The 21,545-nt window shown below is 41.0% G+C and overlaps 1 protein-coding gene across 1 annotated transcript; it reads left to right on the forward strand.

The window, feature by feature from the left end:
• The first annotated feature begins 317 nt into the window (after window positions 1-317).
• On the forward strand, window positions 318-1,031 carry LOC128869346 (putative nuclease HARBI1). Its single transcript, XM_054111883.1, has 2 exons — window positions 318-447; window positions 686-1,031. The coding sequence occupies exons 1-2, from the start codon at window positions 318-320 to the stop codon at window positions 1,024-1,026; spliced, it is 471 nt and encodes a 156-aa protein (XP_053967858.1). The 3' UTR covers window positions 1,027-1,031.
• Window positions 1,032-21,545: the final 20,514 nt, after the last annotated feature.

Below are 21,545 nucleotides of genomic sequence, written 5' to 3' on the forward strand. Positions count from 1 at the left end.
ACCGTTTCCAGTTGCCTTTGGGAAGTTTGCAGTGCAATTGAAAAGGTATTGTGCCCAAAACATATCGTTTTTTCGATGAGCAGGGAAGAGAAATAGGATGCCAACCGTAGCTTTTACGAAACATGCGGAATTCCGGGCGTGGTAGGAGCAGTGGATGGAACGCACATCCAAATGATGAGGCCATCAAATGACGAGCATTTATTTTTTAACCGAAAGCTTAAGCACAGCATAAATGCAATGGTGTTAAGAGTGTTTCAATTAAATAAGATTATTTTCATTAAACATTTTTTGTTCTACTTTAGATATGTGATCACAAAATGCAAATTAGAGCCGTGAATGGTAGATTTGGCGGCGCATCGCATGATTCGCACATATGGAACTTGTCCGGTGAGCGCGAATATTTAAAAACTGCTTATGAAAACGGTGACTCTGGCCAACGATTTCTTGGTAAGCTTTTTAATATACTACGAGTATATGACCTTAATGTAGTGGTCCGTATACTCGTATTAATATAGTCTTATATAGTAGATAACATACATATGTATAATTGTTAATACACATATATATGTATATGTATATGCATTTTCATGTAATAAATGCTTACGAACATGCATATGCACATATTTAGCTATTGTAATTTATTGTTATTCAACTAAAAATACCTTTATATTTTTGTTATCTGCAGGCGACTCAGGATATCCGTTGGAACCATGGCTCCTTACTCCATACAGGAATTCTGCGGAGGATTCAGACGAACATTTTTTTAATCAAAAACATTCAAAGGGAAGGTCGTTAATTGAGAGAGTTTTTGGCGTTTTGAAAGGCCGATTTCGTTGCCTTCTAGCTTCAAGGGAGTTGCACTATGCTCCAGAAAAGGTTATGCAAATACTAAATGTTTGTTGTGCTCTGCATAATATAATATTATATATGTATAATGTTCAAAGTTCATCCTCCCAGTTTAGAAATCGAACCGGAACAAGTGAACATGGTAAATATAAAAAATCTGAGTTTTGGAAATATAGCTAGACGTGTAAGAGACCAAATAAAAAATGATAGATTGCCACTCGAAATTCTGTATGAAAAATTTGTTTAAATGAAATCGCTTTTTAATAAATATGAATTCAGTCTTTTATTTAAGTTAGGTCTACAAAGTGTGTACATATATTTAAACTAATAGTAATAGTGTACAAATTATATACATTGTATAAATTTTTTAAGCTATAATACTTCGGTAAGGCACTGTGCATGGACAAGTACATCAAAACTAAGTCACTTGTATGTGTGTTTTTTATAAAAACTCTAGCGCATGAAAAATAATGAAAGAAGTTTTGAATAGTAGTAGCAATTAAAAAACGTTTGATGTGATTTACTTTATTACTTTTTTTATTGTAATGCTCTTTGGTATACAATATTCTTCGTGTTTCCATGCGTTGTTGAATAAATGAACAATACCGATGGCTTATCAACTCTTGAGCATGAAACATAAAGTTGGCCATGAGAAAAACATGGGTATTCTAAATCAATACCACAAATTTATAAAGTTTGGCCTTGTGACGTATTAATAGTAATCGCGAATGCAAGGCGAACGGGAAATTGAAGACATTTGAATTCAAATGGCATATCCGATGGTATCATTGTTATTCGCGGTATTAAAACGTTTTCACCAGAGTATTTTCCATTCAAAATTGTTGCTTCAATGACGTTATTCATCAATCTCTTAACTGTTAATCGAGTGCCATTACATAGTCGTGGTTGATTTATGTTTCTCAACATAATAATCGGTGCTCCCATTTTCAAGTTTAGCAGGTGCATAGATGCGCTCCCCTTTACACATAAACAACAACATCAGTCGTATGATACATACACTTCATCGTGTACGAAAAACCGGAGAAGGAGAAGAGAACTGTTCTATTCCCCTCCACTTTAACCCAGCTATGTGTTCAGGTGCAAATGACTTTTTTGCGTGAAGTCTGATATAAAATAAGTCCTATTTACTCTTCTTATACTTATATAAACTTTTCCAGGCGAAATAAAAAAACTGACATATATTTGCTTCAACCGTATATTTGTGAGTACATAGGTAATACGTAAATGTATGAATGATATAGGTACTATCTCATATTAGCATAACCTTTCTGCAAAAAATTAAGGAAACGATCACCAATCACGCCGGCAATGATACAATGAATTTTTCACTATAACTGACTTCAGATTAACGTTTATATAATAAGCGTATATGTAACGTTTTAAATTTTTTTTAGATTTTTTTTTTTTTAATTTTAATAATAAGTGCTCTTCCTCATCCTCTTCCTCTTCCTGTAGCTATTCCTTTTCCTCTTCCATCTCCAGCTCCATCTCCTTTCTTTATCCCGGAAACGGGCAGTAAAAATTACTTCACTTAAAAGCTTTCATCAACAGCTTCTATCTGATACCCATATTGTACAAACACACCCAAGGGTACCTTGGTCCACCTTTTCGGCTATGTATCGAGACCCTGGTCACTCAGAGATCTAAAAAATACCCTGTATTAAAGCCCTCATCAGTAGCTTTGATTTGATACCCACAATGTAAAAACACATCCTAGGGTTACCCGGGTCCTCGATTTGGCCTTCGGCAGCGCCACCTCGTGGCGAGTGGAATCAATAAGCATATTATACTAACCTTCACCGTGGAAAAATACATATACATATATACCAAATTTCATAATAATAAACAATGTGTGAAACTTTCATTGTTTTCCTTACACGCGTTGCTGAGATTACCCCGGACAAATGCACACTTTTTTTCGGCTTAATTTTTATATATATAGATTTTATATGCCATTTCCATGGTTTTGGAAATATTTTTTAAGGAATCATTAATCCAGTCAGTATTTCTGTTGAATTTTTTTGGTACATAATTTGATTATCCACCTGCTTTTCTAGTAAGCTTTGCTTATTGCGTGGAGTGAGTACCGAACGGCTGCAGGAAGGTTTCTCAGTCACCTGTTCGGGCACATCGACTGAATCGCTGTCATTCTCCTCTTCGGGCATATCGACTAAATCGCTATCATTAAAAGCTGCTCCTAAACTTTTAGTTGGTACATCCGTCTGAGGCGCACCAAACTCCCGCGTGCTACCTATCCCGCCCACAGATTTATTTATAGATAGCAACTCGCTTAACCTGAAAATTATAATAACCCCACTATAGAAATAAAAAGTACACATGCCACTAAAGTTACTTTTCTCCAGCCGGCCTATCACGCATCGGTGGTCCAGCAGCATTTAGTTGGGAAGTTACTCTCTTCCATAAATTATTGACTGTTGTTTTTGCGTTGGGCGTCTTCAATAGTCCCTTTGCCAAATCTGGATGTGTTGTCATGAAGTCCACTAGGACTTCGAATTGTTTCTTTTGTGTTTGCTTGTTGGTCTTTGGAGTTGCCCTATATATTTTTCCAAAAAGGTACAATGAATTAATATTTCAAATTTATAAAATTATCAATTAATACTTACGTATTTGGAAATTGCGTATGGCTATTACTTGTAGCAAGAAAAATGCGATAGTGACAGCTGTTTGACATTCACTTTGGCAATACAGAGTGCTGCCGATGCGAAAAGGGAGAAAAATTGCGAAAGCGCAAAATGTGAATGCGAATGTCAAAATACCGAGTACCGATTTTGCGATTTCGTGAATTTTTTCTTTCGCATCGCATTACAGAGTAAGGGCCCAGTTAATGTTGTTGCAGTTGGTTGAGTCGCTCTTTGCGCTGCATTATTTTCCGTGAAATAAACGCGTTGGCCATTTTCAAGATGAACGGACAAATGTAAAACCGTTGGGTATCTGTCGTGAATAGGAAATGAAAAACTTCGCCACGCTGCTTCATTGCTACTTATAATCCTGCCCATTTGGTATTGTGTAGTTTCATCATTGCTGTTTTCAGCTACCGCTCCAAAAACAGCCATATCGCTACCTTTATGAATGTACTTGCAAATATATTTGATCGATTTAACGGAACTACAATATTCAACGTTTATGTGGGCTTTATAAGTTTTCGATAATATAGGCGAATAAGGCACGATCCATCGGTTGTCAATTTCGATTTCTTCACCTCGAAGTCTGAGCTTTGTTGTAAATCCGTTATCATCTTTTGAACGTCGTCGGTACAATGGATATCCGTCATTGCCTGTTATCGTTTCAGCAGTCAAATTCCTTGGATAACTTTTGCAGCATTTACCATCAATCATGCATGGTGCGGCAGTATTCAAATTGCCACATGGCCCATGTATCATATTCTTTATTACAATTTGTGATAATTCCGGATCAACACTTGGGTCAGGTAATTCTGCCAAAATTATATCATCGATTTGGTTAGTTCTTATCTTTTCTTCTAACCATATTAATATGTGCGCATGTGGCAGCCCTCGCTTCTGCCACTCAATCGAATACATCCAACAACGTACTGCACCGAAAATTTTATGTTTCACAATAAAATCCATAAATGATTTGAGTTTTTGCCGAAACACACGTGCTGTTATATCATGACGATCGTGTGATGATTGATGCAAGAATAAATTGCCTTTTATATCATTCCAGTGCGGATTACATTTATATGTAATGAAGAAATCGGGGCGACCATAACGGCGCACATATGTCATTCCATCTTGTGCATATTCATGCATGTGTCTCGGGCTACCTATATAAGACGAAGGTAATATAACCGTTTGTCCAACATTATTAGCGGTACCATCATTTTGAATGGCATCACGCAGATGAATGTATTCTTCAGAACGCAATTTACTTTGATTGAATCTCAAATAATTTAATCGTTCTGTTTCGATTTTGGCATACATGTCTACCAAGTACTAATGTAATAGTTGTCGACATTTCAAAATCGTATTCTCATCGTCGTCACGGACCATTAAACGATACGAATAAAAACTCATTGCGCTGACTTTTTTAGTTGTTTCTTGACCTGTTAAACGAAAGAAATATATTAGCTAAAGTAAATAAAAAAAATATTAAAATCGCTCGCCAGTTGATGGATTTAATATTCTCTAGTTGAAATGATAACCGTCATCACCATATGGGAACATTAATGGGTATTGTAAAGCATCATACGATCTATGGGTTTCAGAAACTGATTGCAATTGATTGTTTCTTCGATGAAGAATGATATCACGCAGTTGAGTCCGATCGCCAACAATGATTACAGCTACTTCATCGATGGTAGGTGCATTATATCTTCTTTGATGTTGACCTGTAGGTGTTTTGTCCGCTTGAATTTTTGTTATATGATTGTCGCTAGACATACGTTCGATTGCAGTCGTAAATAATTGAATTAATGCATTATTTTGGTGCAACATCAGTTCTAACTCCCAAACCAAATTCCGATCCAAACTTCTTTCGCCAGCTACAGATATTCGGTGCTTAGCAGTATCACCACCTATAAAATATATTTGCAAAAATTTACATTTATCATAATTGAATGGTATTAGAGAGCCAATTTTATGGTAAACTTGGCCTTGTATGTGTTTGGTAAAAAGTCATCAAAATGATTGTCATTGATCAAAAAGTCATTGATATCAAATTTATTAATATTTACCTTAAAAGTTGGCATACAATTATCTCTAATAATCTTCGTTGCACCAATTGAAGTCATAGGAAACATGTGTTATAATTCCTTATTTTTTTTTCAGGAAATGTTGAGATTGTGCTGTTTTTCCGAATAATAATGTAAACAATGGCTCAGGTGGTACATTTAACGCTCGCAATTTTACTTTGCCGCTAAAACAACACATTCCAACAGTTTCGTTTTTAAATTTCTTAGCATGGCAATGTTGACACATTTGATTCATTGGGCCAATTTGAACAAAGTTATGGTCACTGTATTAACTGTGTGATCGTATGCAAAAGCAGTTCTGTTCAAATTGATGTCTCTTGGTCGATTTGATTTGGACCGTGCCATTCGTTGCCGATTTGCTTCAATTTGTTCTTGACGTTCTTCTGATGTCGCGTTATTCAGAGCATTTCTCATGCGCCTATTATTATTTGTTGAACGACCAATATGATTACGTGATTGTCTTGGCATTTGTACTGTTATAAACATGATTGTAATTATCGTATCCTGAGATTTTAAAACATGTTTTTTTTTCAATTTTGTGGATTATATTTTCGATGCATACCTATGTGTTTAAAAGCCCAAGTCCACATGGTCAGGACTATTTTATTTTGTTGTGATTTTCTTAAATCATCTCTTTTCTTCTGAAAATTGTTGACAATTTGCATGATTAGACTATTAATTTTTTCATCAAAGTTACGCATTTTTCGTGCTCTTCTTTTGCACCCTTTAACAATTTCTTTTGTTTTTTTTAATTTTTTTTTACCATTTTTTTCACTCATGGTGTATCGTAGCTTATCGCATATGAACCGAAAAAATAAATCCACTAAATTTGATGAAAACTTACATTAATTAATTCCAATTTACCACGTGAAAATTCCTAAATGTATAAGAAAAATATATTGATAACACTTGAACATATTGAACATGACCAAAAAGCACGTGGGCGATTGTCAATTGAAAAAATAACCAAACATGTATTCACGAAGTGTTCGGGAAAAATTTCTTTTTTTTTTTCTTTTTTTTTTTTGAAAAATATAAATGGATAATGGTTATAAAAGCTCCAATGCTTAATAAAACATTGAAATTGAAACGAAAAATTCATGGATGATCTGGAAAAAAGAAGATTGTTTTTAAATTTCAAATCAACGCAAATGAATAACTAAGAAACAATCGTCTTTTTTCCTGATCATCCATGAATTTTTCGTCTCAATTTATATGTTTTAGTAAACATTGGACCTTTTATACCTATTTTCAATTTATTTTGAAAAAAAAAATACGAACATTTTTTTTTTTCCACGAACACATAATTTCATTTGATACCCATATTGTACATACACAATCAAAGGTTACCCGGGTAGACGTTTTGTCCTATATCTCGAGACCCCAGTCACGGAGCGGCATGAAAAATACTCTGTAGGAGTACGGGTATGACGACCCCGCGGACACTAGTCAAGATGTCCCCCGTTTCAGCGACTTTGTAAGAGTTAGCTAGAAAGTTAGGAGACAAAATCCAGCACATGCGTGTTCCCATATTGGGCGGTGTGCTGGTCAGTGTCTGTTCACCATGTTAGGTGCGCCTGTATGTAAAAAGCATGACCGGTATGCAACAGGGCGCACTGGGAGTCCCTGGATAGGTCGTTATGGCTTTCCACCTGCGACCTCAAAGGGGTGATGTGAGTTCGCTCTGCCGATGTGTTAGCTTCGTTGTATATCAGTAACCAGCCGCCTTGGACCCTGGTCAGGAAGTGTTCATTGGGCGAAAGAGTAGTAGCTTTCGTTGCTCCGGGCGAGCGCCGGTCCGTCCGTGTTTCCGGGATCGGTAAAGCGTAGGTCAGGCCTCAGGGAACTGGGGTAGGAGCATTGCCTCCGAAGGTACACTCGCTCTTGACTATTTCGGCCCGCCCCCCTGCACACGATGCGCTGGTTAAATAAAAAATAATGGAAAAAATTATGGAAAAGAAACAAAAAGAAGAAAAACAGCAGAAGGCCATTACTGATGGAGATGTAGAGCAGAACCCTTTCGTAAGGAAACCTCGATTGCTTCGCTCGCCATCACAAAAAGCGAATTGGCCCCTTACGAGTGGAACATTGCCGACTATAGGAGAATCAAAGACGGTCAATGAAGGAGCTGAAATGACGCCCCGCATACCCCTGTAACTGCAAAGGATGCAAACACAGAACGGGAAACCACTGCATCTCCGCGACAAGAGTTTATTCTCAAAATGCGAGCTGAAGAAGAGGAAGCCGTAGAGAAATGTTTGAGAGTGCTTAGGAAGATGAAAGCAGTTATATTGAAGAGTAGAAATACTTCCACGGAAATAAAGACCGGAGTCTCAGAGACACATCCACTAAAGAAGTCGGAGGTGACACCCCCGCAACTGCTCGAAAAACAGGTGTTGCCCAGGAGAGTACTCCTTTAACCGCAAAACGGAATGCACCAAGTCCTGCCGCACCCGATTCTTCGAAGAAACTAAGAGTTCGAGAGCCTGAGAAAGGCAAGTGGTAAGCCGGCAAAAATCTAGGCCCAATACCGTGCCAAAAGGAAGTGATGAAGCGCAAAACGATGGCGCAAGGAAGGCTAAAGCAAACCAACAGAAGAGTGAACGAATATCAAAACCAAAATCGGAGGCTGTGTTGGTAAAGCCGGTAGAGGGCCACAGTTATGCTGAAATCCTCAAAAACATCCGTAAAAATACCATACCAGACGAAACCACAAAACTGACGCTCTTTTACTTGAATTCGAAAAGGGGAAAACAGTTAACGCTGACTTTTTGAGACAACTAGAGGAAACCGTAAAAGCGGTCGGTTCCCTTACAACTCTCAGACCAACTTCAACTGTAGAGATCAGATCTCGCTATTGAAAGCGCAGAAAAGCTGCTTAAGCAAACTAATATCAAAATCGGATGGGTTAGTGCAAGGATGAGAGCTAGCACATCTCTGAAGCGCTGCTACCGGTGCTTCGGTGTCGGACACCTTCAATCAAACTGTAAAGGACCAGACAGAAGCGGAAAAGGTATATGCATCCGATGTGGAGAAGCTTTGCACAAAATGAAAGAGTGCACCAAAGAGCCCAAATGCTGCCTATGCACTGATGCCAATCGCAGCGAGACAAAGCATATGCCAGGCTCGGGCAAATGCCCGATGACAAAAGAACATGCCAAGACAAGATAAAATAGGATTATACTTCAAGGAAATATGCACAGGAGTAAAAACGCAGACGTGCTAATGGAGCAGATGGTCTTAGAAAAAGGAGTTCAAGCAATATTGATAAGCGAACAATACGCTCAATCCGAGAAAGCTTGGATCGAAGACGAGTCGGGAACTGCCGCCATCTGGCTACCTAGGGGCACAAATTTCGTAATAATCGCGAAAGGATCAGGCGATGGTTCAAAACAGCCAATTCACAATGATAAGCTGTTATCTTACACCGAACGACAATATAGATGAATCCCCCGGAAACTGGAAAGTATTGAAGACAAAGCCCTTAGTTTAGAGGGATGACTAATAATAGCGGGAGACTTCAACTCAAAAGCAACCGAATGGGGCTCGGCGACAACGAACTCAAGGTCTAGACGAATGCTGGACATGGCAGTCAGACTAGGTTTAGTGGTACTCAACACAGGAACGACTACGTACCGAAAGCCAGGTTGTGAAGGCACAACACCCGACATAACCCTAGCATCGGAAATCTTAGTCACCTTTACTAAAGACTGGAGAGTCCTGGAAGATTACAATGGGAGTGACCATCAATACATCACGTTTTGCATTGAAATGGAAAACCAAAGAGTACGTGAAAATCGAAATAAAAGTACACGCGAATGGAACATTAACAAGCTAAACCCAGCGACGCTCCTTTCAACTATTGACGCAAATAAAACGACGATCTGTACGAATAGTACAGCAAAAACACTAGTCAAGACAACAATGCAATGCATTAAGATAGGTTGCAACGCATCTATGCCTAAAATAGTTAAGAACAAAAAAAGAAATGCTGTATACTGGTGGACACATGAGATAGCAGAACTTAGAGATATGTGCATCCATAAGCGTAGAAAGTATACTAGAGCCAGGAGATTGGGCCCGGCGATAACAGAATCCGAAGAATATAAAAAGAGCAGAAAAGAATTAGGGAAAGCTATAAACCAAAGCAAAAAAGACAAATGGGAAGAGCTACGAAACGATCTTAACAATAACCCATGGGGGTTGGGCTACAAAATCGTTATGAAAAAGTCAAGCGCCAAATCCCCTGCTGCTGATATGGAAACCGAAATGGTAAGCAAAATAGGCGACACACTCTTCCCAACACACTGTGCTGAGAGGGAAGAACTCTAGTATGAAACAGCGGAACCTGTCCCATTCACAGAAGAAGAATTTATGGATGCTGCAAAAGCAGTGAACTGCAATAAAGCGCCAGGACCTGACGGCATAGTTGCAGAAATATTGGCAATCGAACGCCCTTTTTTGCTACTAAACATGTACAACGCATGCCTAAAAGAAGGAATTTTTCCAGAAATATGGAAAAAACAAAAAGTAGTACTAATCAGTAATAGAAAGGGAGACCCAACATTAGCGTCTGTTTATAGACCGTTATGTATGCTGGATAGCGCAGGAAAACTCTTTGAGAAACTGATAAAGCATGGGCTTAACGAAGCCGTAGAGAACAACGGCAGCCTCTCCGACAGGCAGCATGGCTTTAGAAGTGGCAGATCTACCTTAGGAGCCATCCAAGATGTAATAGCTAGCGTAGAACATGCCCAGCCAGGTAATCGATACTCCAAACGTTTAGTATTACTTGCCACACTGGATATCAGAAATGCTTTCAACAGTTTAAGTTGGGACGACGTAATTGAAGCCATAAAGGTAAAATTCAAGACCCCGAATAATCTATTGAAGATTATTCGCAGCTATCTAAGCAATCGCGTGCTCTTATACGAAACGCGAGAAGGGTGTAAGACCAAACAAATAACAACAGGTGCGGTCTAAGGATCAAAACTCGGACCTGAACTTTGGAATATAAGCTACGATGAAATCCTTCGAATAGAGATGCCCGAGGATATGCATTTGGTGGGATACGCAGATGACATTGCAGCTGTAATAATCGCCCGGAACACTTACGAAGCCAAAAGGAAGTTAAATCAGGTGATGATCCGAGTTCAGACATGGCCAAAAGACCATGAATTAAAGCTGGCCACAGAGAAAACAGAGCTAATCCTTCTAACGAACAGACGTATCCCATTAGAAGTAGACATACAAGTACTCTATGCCACTTTATCGACAAAAAGAGTGGTCAAGTACCTAGGAGTGCAATTAGACACAAGGCTAACCTACTGGGAGCATATAAACCATACTGCCACAAGAGCTGCCAAAGTAAGTGGCATGTTAAGCATGGCAAACCTTGGACGTCCAACGCAGAACAAGCAAACACTTTTAATGGACACGACGAACTCGATTCTCTTATACGGATGCGAAATTTGGGCAGATTCGCTAAGGGTGCAATGCTGGCGGAAAACTTTGCAATCTGTGCAACGCACCTGCGTTCTCAGAGCGGCTTCATCATATAGAACAGAATCTGAAGCAGCGGTGTTAGTTATCAGCGGAACCATCCCTATAGATATTCTAGCACAAGAGCACAAACGGAGATGGGAGGCAAAAAACACAGGAACCCCAGTACTACGTTTCTCCGATATTAGAGTCCAAACGCTCACACTTTGGCAGGCAAGATGGAACGGTATGGTAGATGGACAGCGAGACTAATACCCGATCTAAAAAAGTGGGTAGAAAGAAAGCACGGTGAGGTTAACTATTACCTCACACAGTTTTTGTCCGGTCATGGGTCCTTTCGTAAGTATTTGTGGCGAATGGGTAGAGTGAGCCAACCAAACTGCATATATGGAGATACTGAGTATGATGATGCGGACCACACCTTCTTTAAATGCGAGAGGTGGAACGTAGAGAGAACAGGTCTGCAACGAGCTATTGGTGTATTTACACCTGAAGAAATTATCGACAAAATGATGACAGACGAAGAAAAATGGAATGCCGTCACAAATTTTGAATTTTGAATATTATCCGAAAAAAGAAGCGCGAAATGGAAAGTTATGCTGAAGAGCATTGAGCATAGGTTTCTCAAAACAGGCGACCCTGGACGCAGGGTGAGTAAGTAAGTGTCCTTCTTAGGACGCAGTCTTGGCCTTCTACCTCGAAGCAATGCGGAAGCAGTCCCGGGGTGGAGGGAAAACTCCAAGAGAAGAGGGGGTATATTTTTAGTGGAATCACCACACACGTAGTAGTGACGGTTACTATATGGTGCGAAGGCATTTTTAACCCAACCTCACCGCCAAAAAAAAAAATAAAAAAAATATTCATATTGTACAAACACATTCTAGGGTTACCCGGGTCCACGTTTTGACCTATATCTCGAGACCCTATCCACCAATAGGTATCCAAACTATACGGAAACCATCTTCAATACCTACTTAACAATGTGTGTAAGTTTGGTTTGATGTTGTTTCACAAATGGAGGGACCTACAGTATCAAGCCGACTCCGAGCGGTAGATATTTTTATGAGGAGCTTTTTCATGGCAGAAATACACTCGGAGGTTTGTCATTCCCTGCCGAGAGGCGACCGCTATTAGAAAACACGTTTTCTTCATTTTAGTCTTTCACCGAGATAGCTAAAGACTTGGAAGATAGTTAAGGATTTACTTGACTTTGGAAAAATATAAAAATTTAACTTTTGAATTTAATTTAAGGGGAATTTCTTAATACTATCTTAATACTGGACTGACTGTCAATTTATTTGACAGTCGTATTTATACTTATACCTCATCTTACTGCTTTAGGTACACGACTTGTATATTAGTTTCTTTGTTTGCTGTTTAGGAAAAACATGTTTATCTCTTGTTATTCTTAAAATACATATGTTGATCTTTCGTTATCCTTAAAATACATATGTTTATTTTTTGATTTTCTTAAAATACAGATGTTTATCTTTTGGTATTCTTAAATATCAGGGCGGGTCATCTAGCGTTTGCTTTTTGAACCACCTATTTTTTTGAGAATGGTAACACAAATGACATGTCAAATGTGTTCATAATTTACTTCAAGGTTTGACATTTACGAAATGGATGCTATACGCTTGAGCAAAATTGGGAAATACTGAAAACCTATTCATAAAGTGGTGAGTCTTCTATAATCAATAAGAAAAATTGTCGGATTTGGGGCTCAGAAAATCCACACGTTACTGTAGAGAAACAAATGCATCCACAACGAGTCACTGTTTGGTGCGGTTTTTGGTCTGGCGGCATCATCGGGCCATTTTTTTTCGAAAATGAGCGAGAAGCCGCGGTTACAGTAAATGGCGAGCGTTACCGTGACATGCTCAGCGAGTTGTTTCCAAAAATTGAAGAGGATGACAAGGACGACATTTGGTTTCAACAGGACGGTGCAACTTGTCACACTGCCAAAGTTACACTCGAACTTTTGGCTATCGTTTTTGAAAACCGAATAATCAGCCGAAATTCCAATATCAATTGGCCGCCTCCGAGCGGTTATTTAAGTCCATTGGACTATTTTTTGTGGGGAGCCGTTAAGGACAAATGCTATGCGAACCATCCAGACGATTGATGCTTTAAAACAGGAAATCGAAGTTGCCATTCATGAAATGGGAGCCCAAACAATCGAAATTGTGCTTAAAAATTGGGTTGATCGAATGGCCTACTGCAAAGCCAGTCGTGGCAGTCATTTGAACGATATTATTTTTCATTCATAAATGACAATGTTCAATCTTCAAAATAAAAAAAAAAGGTGTGAAAAAATATTGGTTCGTTTTTTTTTTTATAGCCGATTCAAACAGCAAATTTTACATGGCCCGCCCTATACTTACAATTTACTCTCGAATGGTAGTCAACGCACCAATCCATTCGGCTACGGTGGCCGCCATTAAATAAGAGTTAATATGGTAAAACAAATCAGTCTTGTTCAAAAGCCGAAACCAGTCTTTTAGCTAAACGTGGAATATATTTCTTTAGAAACGCTCGAACGCAACAAAAAACATAATTGGCGCAGTCGGTAGGATTTTTGTAAAAAAGGTTAAATATCTTTATCAAAGATCCAGTGATCCGAATCGCATTCGAAAAAAAAAATTAAATAAAATAGACAGCAAAAAAAGTTCAGTGAACATTTATAGTTAAATACAGCCACGATTAAAGTATATATAGTCAGTAAGTAATACGGTGCGAATGAACACAACATAAATAAAGTCTTACAAGGCACAAACAAATACATCACGATTTATTCAAAAAGGCAACAAATCTTTGACGAAAGAAGAATGGACATAATGAACGTATTTGCAACTGCAGGCAAGGCAATCGAGTGGCTATATAAAAGACAGAATAATCAGAAACTTTGTATACTTAACACTCTGCCCCTAAATATACGAAGTCTTTTAAAACCTCGAAATAATAACTGTCAACATTGACGTGGGTGCCGATACGCAAGTGCGCCGACTGCTTGTTGGTTTTGTCCTCGTTCACCACCAGACCCATTTGCCTTGCCCCTTTGTCCAGTTTGAAGAAGGCAGAACTAACAGCGACAATATCATCGGCATACGCCAACAATTGTACGCTCTTATAAAAAATGTGCCTGCGCAATTAACTTCTGCGGCTCGCACGATCCTCTCCAACATCAGGTTAAGGAAGCCACACGACAGCGAGTCACCCCATCAGAAACCTCGTTTGATATCAAACGGCTTGGAGAGGTCCTTCCCAATTCTGACGGCGCTGCTGGTGTTGAGCAACGTCATCTTGCATAGCCGTATTGGTTTTGTGGGGATATCAAATTCCGACATCGCGGCATACAGGAGGTTCCTTTTCGTACAGTCGAATGCAGCTTTGAAGTCGACGAAAAGATGGTGTGTGTCGATTCTCCTTTCATGGGTATTTTCCAAGATTTGGCATATTGTGAACATTTGGTCGATGATAGAGCTTCCAGGTGTAAAGCCACATTGATAAGGTCGAATCAGTTATTTGATGGTGGGCCTCAGCCTTTCACACAATACGCTTGCTAGAACCTTATAGGCGATATTTAGAAGAATAATCCCGCAGTAATTGGCACAGATTGCCGGATCACTCTTCTTATGGATTGGGCAGAGCACACTTAAATTCCAATCGGCAGGCATCCATACCATATATTGCATAGAAGCTGATGCATGCACCTTACCAGCTCCTCGCCGCAATGTTTGAATAGCTCAGCCGGCAGTCCGTCGGCGCACGTGGCTTTGTTGTTCTTTAGCCGCGTTATCGCTATTCTCACCTCGTCCGTTATTCCTACTGACCAGAATCTCAAGCTCCTTTCACTCTCGTATTTCGGCCTCTCGTTCCTTTTTTCGGATAATACGTCTCTCTTCCTTTCCTAGCTCTCTGTAGCGATCCCACTTGGTTCGCGTTACGATCGATCGCAGCGTGGCTCTATAGGCAGCATTTTCTCTTCTGCGGCAACATGACATTCCGAGTCGTACTGGCTGTTTTTTTGGGCTCGCCGAAATTCGATTTCTTCTTCTTGGCGGCGGTACGTAGAGAACGAGAAATGTTGCTCCATTGCTCGTGCATGCCAGTTTGTTGGGCAGTACTCTCTGAGACCAGGAGTGAGGGTCGAATGGTGAATCTTCTGGCTGTCTGGAGTGCTTGCAGCTTTTCGATGTCAAACATTTTTTGCGTAGATAGATGTACGTTTTTTGCTGCACAGAGGCCTGTGCGTAGTTTGACTGCAACAAGGTAATGATCCGAGTCGATGTTGGGTACTCGGATCGTACGTACGTCTAAAACACTAGAAGCTTGTCTTCCATATATTACAATATGATCGATATGATTTCGCGTTTTTCGATCAGGAGACAGCCATGTTTCTTGGTGAATCTGGTGCTGCAGACTACCATGTTTCGGGCCCCGGGGAAGTCGACCAGCCTCTGTCCGTTACCGAGTGTTTCGTTGCGCAGGCTGAATGTTCCGGCTGTTGGACCAAAAATTCCCTCCTTGCCCACCCTAGCGTTGAAGTCGCCAAGTACGACTTTTATGTCGTGGCGGGAGCAGCGCTCATAGGAAAGTTCCAGGCGCCCATAAAAGGAAACTTTGGTCGCATCCTCCTTGTCTTCCGTCGGAGCGTGGGCGCAAATGAGCGAGATGTTAAAAAATCGGGCTTTAATGTGGATTATTGCGAGACGCTTGTCCACCGGAGTGAACGACAGTACTTGGCGACGAAGTCTCTCTCCCACAACAAATCCGACACCGAATTTGCGCTCCTTTACATGGCAGCTGTAGTAGACGTCGCAAGGTCCTATGGTTTTCTTGCCTTGCCTCCTCCATCGCATCTCGTGGATGGCAGTGATGTCAGCCTTTACTCTCACGAGGACACTAACCAGCCGGGCAGAGGCACCTTCCCCATTAAGGAACCGGATATTCCCGGTGCATGCCTTCAAATCATATTCCTTATTTCGTTTGCAGGGGTCCTTACAGTGTAGGAACTTCTCATCCGAGGCTAAGTGGCGGGTCCCAAACCCAGTGCATAACCAGCTATCCGGGGATGCTTCACCTTTTCACGTTAGCTCACTCCCGAAAGGGAAGCTACCCAGAGGATACTTGGGTTGATCCCGGGAGTTGTGAGCTGCTTGAACCATATGCGGAAGAATCGTCCTGGCCACTCCCAAGTGAGTGGCGATCAGTAACTTTCCCCACTTCCGTGGACTTCTACATATGGAACCATCCTTCAATTGCAAGTTGGGGTTAAAAAATTTTAGTTGAAGTTCTTCATAGACTGCTTGGATTCCCTTGTTTCTATGTCCTCGAGCAATGTCTTGAGACTTATTATTCTTAGGATATTGCAGTCCGATATTTCATTGTATGTGTGTCTGAATGTCTTCAAAAACGATTCGTCTATAATTATTGAATTTAATTGGGTTGGATTATAATGTGTTTTAATTAAAGTTATTAGTGTTGCATTGTCGGCGGCCGCCGTAGCCGAATGGATCGGTGCGCGACTACCATTCGGAATTCACAGAGAGAACGTCGGTTCGAATCTCGGTGAAACACCAAAATTGAGAAAACTATTTTGCTAATAGCGGTCGCCCCTCGGCAAGCAATGGCAAACCTCCGAGTGTATTTCTGCCATGAAAAAGCTCCTCATAAAAAATATCTGCCGTTCGGAGTCGGCTTAAAACTGTAGGTCCCTCCAGTTGTGGAACAACATCAAGACGCGCACACCACAAATAGGTGGAGGAGCTTGGCCAAACACCCAAAAAGGGTGTACGCGCCAATTATATATATATACTGTTGCATTGTCATTGGTTTTGCCATCATTGCGTACTCCTTTATAAACTTGCGGTAATACCCACTGAGACCGAGGAATTCTTGAATGTCTTTTGGAGTTTTTGGTAATGGGTAGTTAGCACGCATTCCACCGTTTTGTCATTTGGTCTTACCCCATCTTGGGTTACTATTTGGCCGAGGAATTTTGTTTCCCTTTTTAAGAACACACACTTATCTGGTTGTATTTTTAAGTTGGCCTCCTTGATATGATTTAATATCAATCTGATTGAATTCAGATGTTCTTTAAGTGACGTGGAGTAAATTATAACGTCATCTAGGTAGACCAAACATACTTTTCCTAACAAGTCACCCAGCACTACGTTCATCAAGCGCTGGAACGTGACTGGTACTGTTTTTAAGTCGAAAGCCATTCTTAAAAATTCATATTGGGCTCCTTCCACAGAAAATGCTGTTTTATGCATATCTCCATTATCTATTTCAACTTGGTGGAAGCCTTTAGCAAGGTCAAGAGTTGTGAAATACATACTCCACCAAGTTTATCTAATATTTCTTCCATAATGGGGATGGGATATTTCTCGTCAATAGTTTTGTCATTTAGTTTACGTAATCGACTCGCCATTGAAGTAGAATGTCGGATTATACATATTATTATCCAGCATCTCCTGGATTTGTTTCTTTACCTCTTGTTTGTGGATATAGGGGTACCGATATGATTTTGTTAAAAAAGGTTTATCATCGACTGTGTTTATTCGATGTCTAATAACGTTTATAAATATTAATTTAGAGTTGCCTTATCATGTTGGTCTCCTTGCCACGGAGATGAGGCTTAAGTGTTAGTCTGACCCCCATATCAAGGCGACCAACCCAATCACCATGCAAAGATCACCATGCCGACGAAGATCCCCCTGTTATTCCCAAACCCCTGTAATCCCATTATTTCCTCTCCTTGCAGAGGAAGAAGCTCTTCTGCGTTCTCCGGCTGGGTCCAATGGTGCTGCTTCGGATAGCAAGAATAGGCCAAGGATCAAGCCCGATAAAGAGAAGCTGCTAGCAAAAGCTCGGTATAAGGCCGCGTGAAAGTTTGTGACCGATTTGGCAGCAAGTCTAACCTGACGAAGCAAGAGGAGGAACGGTTAGCTTGGGCCAGAGAGGAGATAAAAAGTGGCCGGGCCTTCTACGCAGCAAAAACACAGTTCGCAGCCTCCAATCCGAAGTATGCGAACAAAATCGAAGAAGAGATATCCATCCAGAGGCAGCGTTCGGCGGATAGCGAGGCCTCAGTGCCATCGAAAAAGCAGAAGCATAAGCACGAGATGCCTTCACCGAAAAACGGTTACGGCGAAAGGCCTACGACGTCGAAAGCAGCGGCAGAGGCCAGTGAAATCGCCAAAAAACATCTGATCGTGGCACTCACTGACCGAAGTGACAAGCTGGGGCGAATTTCACAGGAACGGTGGAAGATAGTGGAAATGAAGCTACTGGAAACCCTATTTACAACAATAGACGCAGAGCCGAACGCACCCATGCTAGCATTTGACGGAGTGCTTCAGCGGTGTCAAAATTATAAAATATAAGGATGATCCCACGCTCACATGCCTAAAGGAAGCAGTAAAAACGCTTCAGGGCCTGTGGGAGGGGGCATCACTTGAAATTGTAGATCGCAGCTGCATTCCCTCAATACCGAAGGCAAAGGTTTTCATTCCGCGAGTAGTAAAACCGAAAAATGCGCAGCGACTGCTACAGAGACAAAGCACGGACGTGGCGACTGGAGAGTGTTGAGTGTGGCAAAACTAGCAACTGCTGATGGAGGCCAAGACTACATTACCCAGATCAATAAGCCGGAAGAGAACCTGTTTTACGCACGATTCGGGAGGATGGCTTGGGGAGTTGGTAGCGTGCACCTTCGCCTCAAAAAGCGCAACCCGGCAGATGAAAACCACAACACGCTCGCTGCGTGGGAGGTGGAAAGGGATCTCTGTTTAGAAGAAATCTTGGAAGCCTCCGTCAATATAAAGGAAGTGGAGAAGGGTGAGCTGGAGGCAGTATCCAAGGTCCTTCAGATAAACCTCCACAAGAGTAAGAATGCCTCAGCCGAGCTCCTGCTCAACATAGAGGGAGTCGGCTACGATGTGGCTCTAGTCCAGGAACCATGAAAAGCATCGGGCAACATAGTCTCCGGTCTAAAGTCACATAACTACAACACCTACATCCCGATTGAAAAGAATAATGTAGGAACAGCGACACGGTGGCACGGTGACAGTGGTGGCACTGGAGAGCTGGAAGAATGAGACGTTATTCCTTGGGTCTTGCTATATGATAAAGAAGCACCACAGATAGAACTTCGGAAGCTGGTAGAAACAGCTGCCAGAAATAAGCACGCTCTGGTGGTAGGAACTGACGCAAACGCGCATCACACGGCCTGGGGTAGTGCCCACATAAACGACCGAGGTGAGTCACTATTCAACTATATTCTTCAGAGTAGCCTAGAAATAGCTAATAGAGGTGAAGGACCAACATATGTTGGACCAACCTCGAAGAATGTACTTTATCTAACACTCTACACAAGCAAGTATGTTATGGTACAGGAATGGGAAGTTTTCATTCTCTTATCACAGATACATATATAAGCTTTCAGGTTATATTCCGCTCAAAACACAAAAATATATCCATTACAAACCCTAAGAATACGACCTCAGACTTATATCGGGATATACCATCAAAAACACCAATGACACCCCGGAAATACAGGTCACACGTCGCACTTAAGAAAGGGCTCGAATTGTTTGCAACTATTCTCGTTAAAGCCTACAAAAGATCCTGCCCCCCCAGCACGTAATAGACGCAAGGTGAAGCCTCCTTGGTGAAACAAGTAATTAGGAGCACAAAGGCGTAGGGTACATGAATTCTTTAGGTTAGCCAAAGTCGTTGACAATGAGTTCTGTTGGAACGAATATAAGGATCTACTCAAAGTATGTAAGAAAGAAGTACGTACGACATCCCGACGAAAGTAATTACGACCAACAAGATATAATTAGTCTTGACCGATATAAACCACCAGGACTGGATGGAATCTTCACAGCTATGCTCCAAAAAGTGGAACCATGGTTAAGAACAATATTCAAGGGATACTTGAGGTTAAGCTATGTTCGTGTATTGTGGAGAGAAGCGAGAATTGTGTTTATTCCAAAAGCTGGAAAAATCAACCCTCTCTACTCGAAGGAATATAGACCCATTAGTCTGACCTCATTTCTCCTGAAAACGTTAGAGAAGATTCTAGACACATACATTAGAGACACAATTGCGCCGGACGTATTATCGTAGGCGCAGCACGCTTACACTAAAGGCAGATCTACTGAAACTGCACTTTACTCACTTGTATCATACTAAATATAGATAAGGCGTTAGAATATAAGGAGTATGCTCTAGGAGTATATCTAGATATATCAGGGACCTTTAACAACGTTAATGTGCAACCAGCGGTTTATCTATGGATAAGGCAGCTATTAGCTAGCAGAAAGATAAGAGCGGAGTAGAGCGATGCGAGTGTCACCAAATATGCATGCAGAGGTACTCCGCAAGGTGGGGTACTATCGCCGCTATTATGGTTACTTGTAGCAAATGAACTACTCAAGAAATTTGACGGAGAGGTACCAAAACTAGCGGCATATGCAGATGACATAGCTATAGTAGTTACGGGAAAGTATCTGGACACCATCAGTAATGCACAATGTTGAGGAAAGGATAAAAAATGCCAGTAATGCGTTGTACGCATGTAAACGAACGCTGGGCGTTATTTGGGGTCTATTACCCGCTCTGATTCATTGGTGCTACACGGCTGTAATTAGACCGATATTGCTGTATGGGGCCTTAGTATAGTGGACTACGACAAGAAAACTGACATACTTAATGCCACTGAAAAGGATACAGCAACTCTCTGCTCTGTGCGTGACAAGATCGATGAAAACCACTCCAACGGCGGCGCTAGAAATGATACTCAGCATGCCACCTATTGACCTTATGGCGGAAAACCTGGCAGCGAAATCCGCGAGGAGGTTAGTGGCTGCTGCAGTATTCACCTGTAGAACCTTTGGACACAGCTCAATAGGAAATTGTAGTTCTGGTTGCACAGACTACATTACTCCCTACTTTAATTGGGAGAGAAGGTTTCGTACTACAATTGAAGAAGAGGGATGGCACAAAGGCATGAAGCCTGACCATAGGAATTTTCACATCTTTACAAACGGTTCTAAAACTTTAGACGGAGTGGAAGTGGGCATTTACTGCTCAAAACTAGGGATAAGGCAGCCTATCAAGCTGTCAGGCCACAGCAGTATTTTCCAAGCGGAAGTTTTTGCTGTGGGGAAAGCCGGGGAGCTAGCCTACACTAGAACAAGAAAGAACTCAACAATTAATATATACGTGGATAGTCAAGCAGCAATAAGAGCAATAAGCTCATATTGTATTAAGTCAAAAATTTTCAACGGAGCAAGGAAGCCATAGAAAGGCTAGCCGCAAACAGTAGGCTGCATATCTATTGGGTACCTGGTCACAAACGCATTATCCGGAATGAAATAGTAGATGAGATAGCAAAAAGTGCTGTTAGACTACCGTTTGATCAAGAGAACGA

This window comes from Anastrepha ludens, chromosome X (genome assembly GCF_028408465.1).
Source record: "Anastrepha ludens isolate Willacy chromosome X, idAnaLude1.1, whole genome shotgun sequence".
In the NCBI taxonomy this organism is placed as follows: Eukaryota; Metazoa; Arthropoda; class Insecta; order Diptera; family Tephritidae; genus Anastrepha; species Anastrepha ludens.

Excerpts from the sequence above, each read along its gene's own strand:
- LOC128869346 (XM_054111883.1), top strand. The coding sequence starts at position 318 with ATGCAAATTAGAGCCGTGAATGGTAGATTTGGCGGCGCATCGCATGAT. Across the intron at positions 448-685 it reads CTCTGGCCAACGATTTCTTG|GCGACTCAGGATATCCGTTG; the intron begins GTAAGCTTTTTA and ends TGTTATCTGCAG.